This window comes from Tursiops truncatus, chromosome X (genome assembly GCF_011762595.2).
Source record: "Tursiops truncatus isolate mTurTru1 chromosome X, mTurTru1.mat.Y, whole genome shotgun sequence".
Taxonomy (NCBI): domain Eukaryota; kingdom Metazoa; phylum Chordata; class Mammalia; order Artiodactyla; family Delphinidae; genus Tursiops; species Tursiops truncatus.
Genome location: NC_047055.1, coordinates 3,133,699 through 3,146,858, shown reverse-complemented (window position 1 = coordinate 3,146,858; position 13,160 = coordinate 3,133,699). Strand labels below are relative to the sequence as shown.

The following is a 13,160-nucleotide window of genomic DNA, read 5'->3' as shown; positions in this document are numbered from 1 at the left end:
AAGCGTGCAACACAAGTGAGAAACCAAATGAACACAACGCAGCTGGAGGCAGGCAAAACCCAGCATGCGTCACGCTCATACTTAAGCACCAGGAACACTTGACGTGACTGTCCCATTTGCGCTCTTCCTCGCCGTTTGAGGCAGGTACTGTTATCATCACTCCTATTTGACAGATGAGGAAACTGAGATGCAGACAGGTTAAGTCACTTGCTGAGTATCAGAGAGCTGATCTGGGGTACCGCCAAGAGTTGAAGCAGGCGGTGTGCTGCAGAGGCACTGCTATTGTTCCTTCCTGCCCTTGGCATCCACAGAAGCCCGCACGTTTATAGTCTCTGCCGACAGAGAGCTGAGAATAGAACAGTCAACACAGGTGGGGGTGGAGAATCCCACAAGACCTCAAGAGTAGAGATGACATCTGAGATGTCATTTGGGAAGAATGAATACAAACGCACAGAGGCTGACGGTGGGAGGAAAGGCATCCTGGGCAGAGAGGGAACTAGAATTAGACTGGCTTTGCTGGAGCCAGAAGCTTAGCTGGGGATGCCAGAAGGCGGTGGAAGCCATGGACCCTCACCTCACCCTGAAAGCTACATAAAGTCATCTGTGAACACAGCGGATGTTAAGATCAGGATGGGACAGGGTGGTGGACTAGGAGACCCAGGAAGTCAGTTCCTGAAGAGCCTCAGACCATTTCCCCCACCAATCAGGGCCCAGGATCTCACCCTCTGATCTGAGGGTGCTTTGAAAAGATACATAGCCCTTTGGGCCCCAAAGGAGCTCCATTCTCAATCCCAGGTGAACTTGATTTTTTCTGTAGAAGCCCACCCCACAGGCCAGGGGTCCGGCCCTGCTGCCTTCTTCATTGGGGAGGGTTCAGATGGTCTGTGCTGGGCAAAGAAGGCTCCTGCCGCCTTGGAAGAGCAAGCAAGCCAGGGGAGGACTCTGCGAACAGGAGGCAGGGGTGGAGAGGAAAGCACCACTGGGAGTGGGGAAAGGGGAGGAAGATGGGGAGCTGGGCCCTGGCCAAGGCTGCTTTCTGCCAGCCCAGAGCTGAACTGGAAGCTGCTGGGGTGATGGAAGCTTTCCCTCCCTATTTTCACCAAACCAAGGGTGGTGGGCAAGTTGCTATTTCTCTGCCTGGAATGGGGGGTGGAGGTAGTTCGGGTGACGCCTTCCAGGCTCATTCTGCCCCAAAACACCAAATTAGGGGGGTGGGCTTGTCAACTCCCATGCTGGGCTGGGCTCCAGAAGCGCAGAGAACAAAAAGAGCCCCGAAAACCCAGCAGGCCGCACAGGGCCCCTCGTGGGAGGCTTTGGCAGACGGAGACCCTGAGCTCCCCTGGAACCGTCCTGCCCTCTCTTAGCAGTCCACCTCTTCCCGCGGTTCTCCCACGACTAGTGTCATCCTTCTGCTACCAGCGTCTTGTCCTGTCATGCTGAACCTCCCACATCGCGGCCTCCTGAGGGCCCCACCCCCACCCAGCGCTCCCCTTGCAGGCCCAGAAGATTCCATCCTCTCCCATTTCTACGCGTCAAGAGTTTCCCAAGCCCATTTCTTCCACTACTTCGCTGCAGCCCCGCGAGGGCGGCAGGATGCTCCCCATTTCCCAGATTTGACCAGAGAAAAGACTGCCGTCCTGGGACAGGGTCGGGGGGAGGTAAGTGACGAAGCCAAGGTCACCCAGTCATTGGCTGAACGCGGCCTCGACCCGGCCCTTCTTCTGCAGGCCTGCTGGCACGCTGACGAGGAAGGCCCGGGCTGCGGGCCCCCGCCCCTCTTTTCTCGGCTGGTAGTCGGGGGCGGGCCCGCCGGAATGACAGGTGAGCCGGGGTGGGGGACAGTTGGGGGGTTGGGCTGCGCGGGGACGCCTGGCGCGCTGGCTTTGGGTGCGGCTGCCCGAGCCCGCTGCAGCGCCGGGCTTCCGAGGGCCCACGCCCGGGGGCACGACGGGGCCCGCGCCTTCGGCCGAGGGTCCCGGGATCGCCCCGGGCCCGCCGGCCAGGCCCCGCCCCCCGGCGGCAAGGGCGGGGGCAGGGGCGGCGCTGGCGGAGTGGGGCGCGGGCGCGCGGTGCTCGGTGCGCGCCACCGCCCCTCCGGCCCAGCTCGCCGGCCCGCCCTCCCTACCCCCTCGGCCCGCTCTCGTCGCCCCCTACTCCTTCTACTCTCCTCGGCCCGGCGGCCCGGCGCGCGGTGCGGCGCGACGATCGCGGCCTGGCGCCCGGGGCGCGGTGGTCGTGGCGCTCGAGGGTGGCGCGCAAGGCGCGGGGCGCGAGGCCAGACCTGGCGCGGCGGGGTGTGGGGGGCGGGCAGCGGCGGAGCCCCCACAGGAGAGCAGGGCCAGGGGGGTACCGAGGTATGGGTAGGGCCTGGGCGTCCGGCTGCGAGGGGCGGGAGCTCCAGGCGCATTTCGGCCCTGGCCGGGCTGAGCCACGGGGCGCCCGGGGCGGTGGGAGGGCAGCGGGGCGGGGAGGGAGGGTGGGAGGAGACGGCTGGGCCGGGCCGGGGGGCTTGGCCGACGGGGAGCAGGTGGGCGGGGACAGGGGCCCTGCTGGAAGAGGCGCAGCAGCGAGGTGGCGGGCTGCGTGCGCAAACAGGGCTGCCGCCTCCTGGGCCCGGAGAACGGTGAGGCCGCTGGGGTTGGGCGCCCCAGCCCCGAGGGCACGGTGCCGCGTCCAGGGCCACTGAGCTGGGCGCTGGGCCCTGTTGGGGGAGGATCTGGAGGCCCGGTCGGGCCAGGGCGCTGGGGGTTCACCAGCAGACCCAGTTGCTGGGCCAGAAGCAGGAGTTCTTGGGCAGGGCTCTGGTGGCGGGCACTGGTGGCGGGCACTGGTGGCGGGCGACGGTGGGCGAGCACGGGCACTTTCAGGGCTGGCATGAGTGGAAGGGGGACGAGGAGGGCCCAGAGTTTGAGTTGGAGCGTAATTTGGGAGTACCGTGTCATCGGGTGGGTTGATGAGTCATGAGATTTGGAGATCACAGAAGCCTTTCCTAGTGATCAGTTCTGAGTGAGGGAAATGAAAAGGGCTGGGATTTGGAGAAACGTTTCTGAGGCCACGTCTTGGGACACTAGATGCTCAGATGGCTGCCAGTCCCCATGCGAGGGACTTTGGGAGTGATGTCCCAGAGTGGTGGGACGGGTCAGCTGCAGCCTGGCGGGGGTGGGGGTGGGGGTTAAGGAAGGTCTTTGTGGTGGCCAGTCCCTGCCTTCCTTCCTTTCCAGGCCGTCAGGATTCAGCTGTGTTCCTGTGGGGAGTGGGTTAAAAATTCCTCCGGCCTCCACTCAGCCTTACAGTATCCACCAGGGGCAGGAGGGACATATACATGCGTGACTGCAGCAGTATTCTCTGTCGTGGAGCCCTCGCGCTTCCTCACTGTTGCCATAGTAACGGCCTATTGATGGTGTATTTATAGGGGAAGAAGCAGGCGCTAAATTTTGGGGAAGGAGGGGGAGGAGGCCTTAGGGCAGCAGCAGTAGTGAGGGTGGCCACAGAATTGTTAATGGAGTGGGCCATGCCTGGGAGCTGTTTGGAGGAGTTCCTGGCATGTCTGAAGCTTAAAAATGAACTAATGACTTATGCAGGTGTCAGGATAACACAGTCTGGCCTATGATACGTGTGGGTGTGTATGCACCACAGTCGGGTGTGTTTGGGATAAGACATAGCTATAGGGAAGCTGTTACGTAATTTCTCCACAGAAAAAATCTAAATGCAGTTCTCATTGATAAGCAATGACACATGTATTTTTCTGTCATCACTTATTATTAAAGCCTTTGCTCATTCTTTTCAAACCCTGACACAACAGCTCCATTTTTCTTCAATCAAAAACCTTGCTGTCAGGCATGCCACACCCACCCCCTAGACACGTGACTGGCATTGGCCTTAGGGGAACCTCAGAGATCCATAATTGAAGCAGGATTTTGAGATAATATTACATCTTCTCTCTCATAAACAAACACTTGGGGTCAACTTTTCTCACAATGGCAGGCCCATCTGTTGACAAATTCCCACGCTGATAGTTTCGGGTGGGATAGTTGTGGGGTGCAAAAGAGAAAGGCTCCCTTAACACAGTGTTTCCATAGACAGATGCTACGTTTGCTAGTTTTCCTTGAGTTTTAATTTTATTTATGATTACTATTCTACCTGTTTGCCAAAAGGATTAGAGGGTATAGTTTAAATATACATAAGATTGAAAGCATAAGTAGAAAAGTGGATACTGTGTCACAGGGGAGAACGCATAAGTGTTTAACAGCTGGGCTTCCAGGGCGCCTGTCCTTCACGGTTAATGTTAATACTGAACTTCCTGGCAGCCTAGGCAAAAAGGGTTACACCGTTCCTTTGTCTTACATCCAGTTAGTCATAAAACCAGAGCTTCTGCTTGGGAGGGGAGCAGTGGGGTGATTGCTCCCAGATGTGGACGGCTTGGCCAGTGCTCTGGAATATGTGCATGAGTGGGAGTGTACGTTGCTGCCGTGTTGTTTAATGCAAAGAGAAGAGAGATGAGTCTGTTTCAGGAGATCTTGCCACCCTGTCTGTGGAAGACGAACACAGCGGGTCATCTGGGCTTGGGCCATGACTTTGGAGATGGTTGTTGTTGCCCCTTGTCTCTGAGGTCTTTTCCAGCTCAAAAGTGCAGAGATTCATCGAGGAGAGTGAGGAAGGCGGAACCTCAGCCTGTAGGAGTTTTTCTTTTTTGAAAAGAAACCCTCAACCCTTAGGTCTAGACTCTGAGTGTGTTCTTGGAAAAGGATGAGAGCGGCAGGGCTGTAAGTGGCTGCGCAGAGGATGATGTGCTCCATGGGGCGCTGCTTTGCCCTTTGACCCGGCCAGTGTGGGTGGGAGTCACATCCCAGGACCAAGAGGGTGCCCTGTAGGTTTCGGGGTGTGATTTCACCATGACTCTGCTTTTCTCCTTTGTCAGGGAAGTGAGACACTGGATCTGAGGGAGCGCCATGGCAGGTGAGTTTTTCCGGGCCCAGGCTGGCGGGGAGAAGAGCCATGCCTAGGGGCTCATGGGAAAGGGGCGAGTCTAACTATCAAGTCCTTTCCAGCTTTCCTCTCCCTGGGGGTTTTCCTGTGGCCCCTGTCCAGTTGGCTGGCTCACATCTTTACCCTCTCAACTCTTTGGCTCCCTTCTGGAGCACGTGCTCCCTTGGAGATGCGCAGCTCCCCAGGCCACTCTGAGAGAAACTAATATGGCAGGCCATGGAGCCTGGGGAGGGGTGCCTGCCTGGGCACCAAGAGGGGCTGCTTGACAGGAGGACTAGGAAGTCCCACCTCGAGGGGAGTACCAGGAGCAGATGTCACCTCTTCTTTCATCCTCTAAAGTCTCAGCTCAGGCTCATGGGGGTGCCAGTCGGCTCAGCTGGAGCTGGGGTTCCCCTTGAGAATAAGTAGATACGGTTCCCACTCCATGACATTTCTGATGGATGCATCTGTGCCCAGTCTCCAAAAGCCTAGATTCTCCATCTAGACCCTGCTACCCCGCTTCCCAGAGGCGTTCTCCGGTTCACATGCATCCAGCCTTCCGATCTACCGCAGCCTGGGTTTGTACCAGACTGTCTGGGGCAAGACTATCGATGCCAGGCCACCTGACGGCACAGGTGTCCATTCAGGTGGAGGGACACCACCCTGGCAGCGTCTTCTGGGGCTCTTTGGTGTTGGCTACAGCGTCAGCCTCAAAGGGGAATACATTCTTATGATAAGGGCCCTGATTGTCTCTTTTTGAGGCAAGGCAGAAGATACTAGGTACTTTTTCACCGAAACACTCAAAATCTGTCATGTCCTTGGTTCCCATGCAACATGCACTTCACTCTCAGAAGGGCCCCATTCTCCTCCAGAGTCTTGTCGGGTCCATGGTATTCTAGGCAGATACACTGTGGCGTCACAGAAAGTCAGCCCTTCCATCCCTTTTACGTGTCTGGGGTGGTGTCCTGCCTGCTGGCTCTGTCTTGCTTCCCTCCGTAATGGTGCCTCTGTGCCTGGGCTGAGTCTGGTCGGCAGGAGCCTCTGGGCCCCTCCCCATTCCAGACCTCAGTGTGACTCTCTCCTCAGTGTTTCTGGAGGCCAAGAATGCCCATTCGGTCCTGAAACGGTTCCCTCGTGCCAATGAATTCCTGGAGGAGCTGCGCCAGGGGACCATCGAGCGGGAGTGCATGGAGGAGATCTGCAGCTACGAGGAGGTCAAGGAGGTGTTTGAGGACAAGGAGAAAACGGCATGTACCACCCTGGGGCTGGGTGCCGGGAGCACAGATATAGCCTCAGGATTAAGCAGAGTGGGCCCTGGGGATCTCAGACGAATTGGAAACAATGAAGGGAATCCAGCCGAGTCCAGGCCAGGGCCACTGGGACCACAGAAGAACAGATCACCTGTCCTTAGAGTCCCATCTGCCTGACTCTGGGGGGCTCCTGACTTGTGAGTGGTGTCCTTTGTCCTCGGGGCATTCCACAGCCTCTTTGATGGCTCTCAGAGGCTAGTGAGACAGGGCGGGGCGGGGGCAGCCGCAGACCCCGCTGAACGTAAACCCAGACCTGCTGAAGGGCTCTGAGCTCCATCTGGGATCCGAGCGCTTACGTGTAAGTGTCAGCCGCCTTCCTCCTTCGTTTGCAGATGGAGTTCTGGAAAGGGTACCCGAATGCAGTCTATTCAGTCCGAGACCCTGCGCAGAGCTCAGATGCCATGTACGTGGTGGTGCCCCTTCTGGGGGTGGCGTTGCTGATCGTCATTGCCTTGTTCATCATCTGGCGGTGTCAGCTGCAGAAGGCCACCCGTCATCACCCCTCATATGCTCAGAACCGGTACTTAGCGAGTCGCGCGGGGCACAGCCTGCCCCGGGTCATGGTCTACCGGGGCACCGTGCACAGCCAGGGGGAGGCCTCTGGGCACCGGGAGGCAGGGAGCCCCCCGCAGGTGGTGCTGGGGCCTAGTCGCGGGGGTAGAACCACGGTCCGCCTCGAGAGCACCCTCTACCTTCCCGAGCTGTCCCTCTCCAGGCTGTCCAGTGCCACCCCTCCCCCGTCCTATGAGGAGGTGACTGCTCCCCAGGAGAGCAGCAGCGAGGAAGCGAGCGTCTCTTACAGTGACCCGCCCCCAAAGTATGAGGAGATAGTGGCCGCCAACCCTGACTCAGACAAGTAGTAGGACTCGTGTCCTGTCCAGTGTGAAAGTCTCGTTCAGGGGCCTCCTGTTTTCTTTTTAACTTTTTTAAGACTGTGCCACCACAAAACAGCCTTAGCCTCCTTGTTGCCAAATAATTTCCTATCCGTGGATTTGTAGGAAGTCGGTTGTCAAAGACAGGTGGAGGGGGTAGGGATCATAAGCATATATATCACCTCTGAGGAGAGCCGCAGGCCAGAGAGCCCAGCTCCTCCAGAAGCCCTCACGCCCCTGCCATCCTGTCCTCCTGTCAGGGACTGGCTTCTCTTATGCCAAAGGAATCACCCTGTTGAATTGATTGTGGCCAGAACGTCCACAGGCTCGGGCCCGGGGGCCACGCAGCTGGCCAAAGACCTGCTTGTCTGAAGCCTCGCCACAGAGATGAGGGAGAGAAGCCAGCCCTTCAGCGCCCTTTTCCCTCACTAGCCCTGTGCTTTCTGTCCTTGCTCACGTTTGGCAAGGACAAGGACAGAACAGAAACGAAAAGAGTAATAACGCAACGAGACACAATAAAACAAAACGATATCACCTGGGCCACTCATAGGGGTTCAAGGGAAATCAGTCACGCAGGTCATCTGTGACACTCCCCTCCCCCGACACTCACCCCACACTCCCGACCAGGTTCAAAGGAGTGTCTGGAGTCACCTGGAAGGATGACGGGGTGCGTGAAGGACGAGGGACAGGGCCTGGCCGACAGAGCTGCCTCCTTCAGACTGGGGACGTTGCCATCTGGAGGGCAGCTCTGATCCTACTGTGCTTGGCCTCCCCTAGACCCTGGCTCTCCAGGCACGTGTACCAGCTGTGCTAAAGCCGCTACCCATTGGCACGAGCCCTATCAGAGCCTCGGGAAAACGGGCGCTGCTGACCCTGCCTGTGGAGCCCATGGCCTTTGAACGGGCGGGGTCCAGGCTAGGGCAGAGAGCTGAAGTTTTCTCCTTGTGAGGTTGGCCCGTAGGATGATTAAACCCACAAACTGGGCTTCCTCGGCACTGTGCTCTCTGGCTGTGAACTTTTAGGCTACTGCCCTTTTCGTGAGTGGGTGTGTTGAGATGAACTTGAATTTCAGATGGCTGATTTCTTCTTAATGATGGGGCCCACCTGGGGAGAAGATCCAAAAGTGTCCCTTTTTAGAAATTTCTCTGTGGGGGAGATGGGGAAGCTCGTGACCTGGGGTTGACGGCCCATCAATGATTTGCTCTGTCATTAGCAGATGCTGGTCCACTGTTAGTAACCCCTTTCTGTGGCCCAGGAGCTGCCCACCTCTCCATTTCAGTGAGGCTTCGGGCCGCAGCGGGGCAGAGGTGGCCCGCCCTTTAACTGTCAGTGACCGCGCAAGAGACACTGTCAACACTGCCTCCCTACCCTTCCATCTTCATCCTCCTGGCCTCAGCACCAAACCGTTTTTCCTCTGTGGTGCTTTAAAAAATGTAGCAAATTTTTGTGGGGCCCCAAAGAGTGCACAGCCAGGGTCTATTGGCAACCACAGCAGTTTAAAACCCACTGAGAAGACAAGCTTCTCTCTGTCTAAACCGCTCTCCAAGGCAGGCCTCAGGCCTCGTTCTTTGAATGCGGCCCTGCCTAGAGGCCACAGATGACTTCTGGAGGCCCCTCCAGTCCTGGGCACTCACCCAGGAACACGCTTCAAACGAGGAGGCTTAGTGTTCTTACCCCAGCGAGGCCACCAGCTTGGACAACACAACCCTGTGGCCGGGGTTTTCCATCCTTACCCCTACCTCACAGGCCTCCTGGAGGCTGACTGAGCTAATGCCTGTGTAGTGCTTGAGACACCGGGAAGCCAGTGCAGTTTGCCCTTAGGAAGGTTCTTCTAGAAATATGTAGGTTATAAGGGACCAGTTCTAGTGGAGGCCTTTGTAGGACTCTGAAGTCGAGTCTCAACCTGGGGAGTCAGTCTCCTGCGAGTTGGACCGTTCCGCACCCCTGCTTCCCTTCCGCGAGAGCTCCCTGATGCCAGAGGTGCTGACCAGGTGGCATTCCACCTTTCCTTCCTTCCTCTTTTCCTCCCTCTGGGCCTCCAGCACCGCACTCCTGCCCTTTCTCACGAAGGCATTTGGGGCCTAGAAAGCCCCTGCTTTGTCCATGAGGGATGCTGGGGTCCATCCTATTCAGCCATGTTGGAGGACCCGGGGCAGCCTGAGGCTCCGGGGCTGGTCCCTGCCATCCCAGCCTTTCCTCGGGGGCCGTGCCTGCGTGTGACCCGGGAGCACGGGAGAGAGCCAGGCGTGGGCCCCACTCACCAGAGCCAGAGGGAGGTTGCCCGGGACTGCCTGCTCCCTTTGGCCCCCGTCGAGCCCCTCCCTGCTGAGCTGCTTGCTGTTTGCAGCTGGCTGGAGGTGGGAGCGGGTGGGATGCAGGAGCCCGGCCCGTTGGAGGGCGGCCTGCATCCTGCAGGCGCCGAGCTCTCCGGTCCAGGTGCTTTGCAGCGTTCTTCCACGTGGGGTTGCCACCGTGGTCTCTGGGACGTTTTTCGCAGTATATCATAGAAAAAAAGATTGTACCATGGTCATAACTCCTCGCGGTGCACATTTGGCTTTTACGAATGCCCTGTACATATCTTTTCAAACTCTGTCTTTGTATGGTTGTTGATTTGATACAACGCTTCATCTGCGGTAGCCACATTTTCATTGTTTTTGGACTTTGCGTGTGTGTGTGTGTGTGTGTGTGTGTGTGTACACGTGTGAACGTTGCCTTTTCTCATAATAGCCGGCGTGTGGCTATATTTGTACCAGGAGGGTTCCGGTCTGAAGGGAGGAATGTCACCTCCCAGGGCTAGGCAGCCTGAGGACAGGACCCTGAGTCAGGAAAGCCAAGATTAGCTGTTGGAGCAAGCCCGCCAGAGTTGCCGCCTTCTGCCCTCCTTCACAAAAGGTTTTGGATGAAGATGAAGCAGCTCTATCCTGTGGGCCTCCCCACTGTGGGACCCCCCCCCCACGCCCTTTTGGAGCAGTGCCCCCAGCCTTGGCTTCTGTTCTGTGGGTATCAGCAGCTGAAGGAAATCTGAGCACTCCTGGGCCTTTTTGTTTTTTATTTTTATTTTTGGTGGAAAGATGTGTGACTGTTGACTTTGGGAATGGCAGGGCTGGTTATTTAGATAATTTTCACTTAAAAGAAAACAGAAAAGCCTTTGACAAATTCCTTGGAATGTGACTGTCACATGTTTTCAACCAAAATCTTTTAAAGACTTTTCCAAACAAGCATCACAATCTTGTCCCTCCCCTGCTACTCCCCATCACCCGGGGGTTTTCAAAACAAAAGCACAACAGGAAGTGGAGTGCGCAGGTGCCCAGTGTGTGCAGCCCTGCACAGCTGTGACGTGCCCTGGCTGACGGACACGGAACACTGCGCCGTCTGACCCGGAGGCCAGGGCCCTCCTCTTCTACTTGCGAATCCCACTGCCACTAGTGTGAGTTCCTTAGGGTGCTTCGGAAAATAGGAATCTGCCCAATTTGTTGGACTCTGTGTTTTTGGTAGCTTGAAGGTGACGGATCCGGGTCAGGAAAGCATCTTTTTGCTAAGGAGTTAGAGCCACATGGTTCTTCTCTGGCTGGGGGGTTGATCTTTTCACAACCAAATGGCATCCCACAAGAAGAACTGAAAACAACACTGCCTCTAGATTGTTCCTTTGTCGGGGTGGGGGGAGGGAGAGAGGGAGATTATTAAGAGAAACTCTTACCTACACTGTCTGTTTCTAGGAGTGTGCGTGTGTGTGCTTTGTGTCATGCGTGTGCCCTCACGTTCAAGGCTGAGATGGAGAGCTGACAAGAACGCAGCCCCATCTCAGGATTGCACCGATTCAGAAACAAGCACATCCTCCCCACTGAACTCTACTCATTCTAATCAGTATAATTAGCTAATTTAAAAGTACTTGAATCAGACTGCCTGCAACTATGGTAAAAGCCCATTAATTCGAAGCCCACTAATTCAAAACTTAGAGAAAATCACAACTTAAGATAATTCGTGGTATCTGCGATTCTCACTCCGTAGAAATATTCAAGATATTCTTCCCTTCAGGTCGTTTTCAGGGTCATATGTGTAAGAGGGATCTAGTTTAAAACGAGTACCTTTTTCAAATAAAAGGCTCAAGATAGTACGGATCCCTTCACCGTGCCTTCGGCAGTTCTCATTTGTCGGGCTCTTCGCGTACAGGATGAACTCTGGTTCTCTGTCTACTGTGGGAATGTTGGGTATGGCGGCTTTTCGTTCTCCTCCTTTATTTGCTCTACGAATAAAATAGTTTGTGAACTAAACTGCAATTTAAAGTAACATAACTGTATATCTTGCTAAATAGTCTGTAAAGCAGATGTTTCGCTATAAGACCGGCCGCTCCCATCATTCGCCCCCAAATATTCAAACATATCGAGCTTTTCCTTTCACAGGCTGTGGGCGGTGAGTCTCTCTGGAGCAAGAATTTTCCTGACAAAGATATCCTAACAGCGCAGCACACCCCCTCGGGCTCAGTGCCTCAACAGTTGTCCCACTGTACTGAGCTATGTGACCGTTGCCCAGTGCCTGCCCTTCGCCCGCCCCCAGCCCAAGTATTAACACAGATATTCAAGATTGGGACAAATCCCACAGCTGCTTATGCCTCCCAATCTGTCTCCCCTTACGGATGCCACTTTCCCAGGCCTGAACACACCTGCTCTTTCACTCTGTGGTCGTGAATTTGTGACAGTGGAAACCCTGATATGTGCAGCTGAGCTTATAGACAAGATTACTGTGAAATGCATTAATTTTGGTACCACTTTAAACTGTGCTCGTAATTCATGTGTTGACCCATGTCAGCTGGGAAGTCTGTACATTCAGTAATATGTCAGGATTTCACTGGAGCCTGGGGGCAACAAACAAACGCACTTCTGATTTCTTTCTCTCTCTCTCTTTTTGTAATTGTTGGGTTTAGCTGTTAAGTTTGTCTCTTTCTGTACCAGAAGATAATGAATAATAATAAAGAGCAAATGGTATTCATTTGTGTTCTGTCCTCACCCATCTTGGATCCCTGCTGACTCTCAAACTTCCATGGGGCATGGATGGTTGTGGGCCAAACTTGTTTTTCCGAAAGTCAGGCTGTAGATAAGGAAACAGCCCAAACCAGTTTAGAAGCAGGAAGCAGAGAAGTCCTGGTTCCTAAAGTTTGACCCATACGTGTAAGATGATCTGCTGACCCATCCCGCTGGGATGAGGTTAGTAAGGTCTGTCACAAATCATGTTAACAAGTTCCCTGTCACCTGATCCCTGGTTACTAATAGAGGTGTCCTTTACTAGAAAAGATGTCCTGCTTGCTTTCAGCGCTGGGGGAGGGGTGGAAAGGAGAAATTTCTCTGTGCCCTACATAGGGGGGACATAATACTCAAGTTTTGCCCTGGCTCAGCTTCCTGAATTCTGAGGATGGCAGGAGTACAAGACTGTCCAGAGGGCGATGATGCCTTAGCCTCCCCTTGGAGGAAGTGTGGTCTTAGCCCCGAGCACTCCCAGCTGTTGCGGTGGAGTGAGGTATGGCCATGGGAAGTTGTTGGTGAAAGTTGTGCCCATCCCCAGTAATGAAAGTAATCCACCCTTTAATAGGAAAAGTCATGGCAGTGATGAGACAATGGCAGTGAAATTCAGGGCCTCTTTCAAGGATTGAACGTGGAGGCTCAATGCCAAGAATGACAGCCAGAGGCCTTAGGTTCTATTCTTATCCCGAGCTGGCTTATTGAGTGATGCCAAGCTTCTGGAGATGCTGGAAAGTCAAAGGAAGACTCTTCAGGCAGACTCCAGCGCACACAGATGGGATCATGTTATGAACATGGGTTTTGAACTTTAGGCTCTTTTTGTTAGAAACTAGCACTCTAGGCAGCCGCTTAGGGTCCCAGCCTAGTCCATGCAAGGGAGCTAATACATGAGGTCTTGGGAAGGTGGGACCCCTCTTTTCACCCTTCCCCCAGACCCCATCCTGTACCATGGCCACACCCTTACAGCAGTTGGCTTGAGATCTCACAGAATGAAGGGACTG

At 55.3% G+C, this 13,160-nt stretch overlaps 1 protein-coding gene across 3 annotated transcripts; it reads left to right on the top strand.

The window, feature by feature from the left end:
* Positions 1-2,041: 2,041 nt before the first annotated feature.
* On the top strand, positions 2,042-12,150 carry PRRG3 (proline rich and Gla domain 3). 3 transcript variants are annotated; one of them, XM_073799656.1, is made up of 4 exons: positions 2,042-2,354; positions 4,919-4,956; positions 6,052-6,212; positions 6,608-12,150. In XM_073799656.1, exons 2-4 carry the CDS (start codon positions 4,950-4,952, stop codon positions 7,133-7,135), a joined length of 696 nt encoding a protein of 231 aa, XP_073655757.1. In that variant the 5' UTR covers positions 2,042-2,354; positions 4,919-4,949; the 3' UTR covers positions 7,136-12,150. The 3 variants fall into 3 exon arrangements, with proteins under 3 accessions (XP_073655757.1, XP_033705591.1, XP_073655756.1); XM_033849700.2 differs by lacking the exon at positions 2,042-2,354 and adding an exon at positions 2,490-2,623; XM_073799655.1 differs by lacking the exon at positions 2,042-2,354 and adding an exon at positions 2,630-4,763.
* The last annotated feature ends 1,010 nt before the right edge of the window (positions 12,151-13,160 follow it).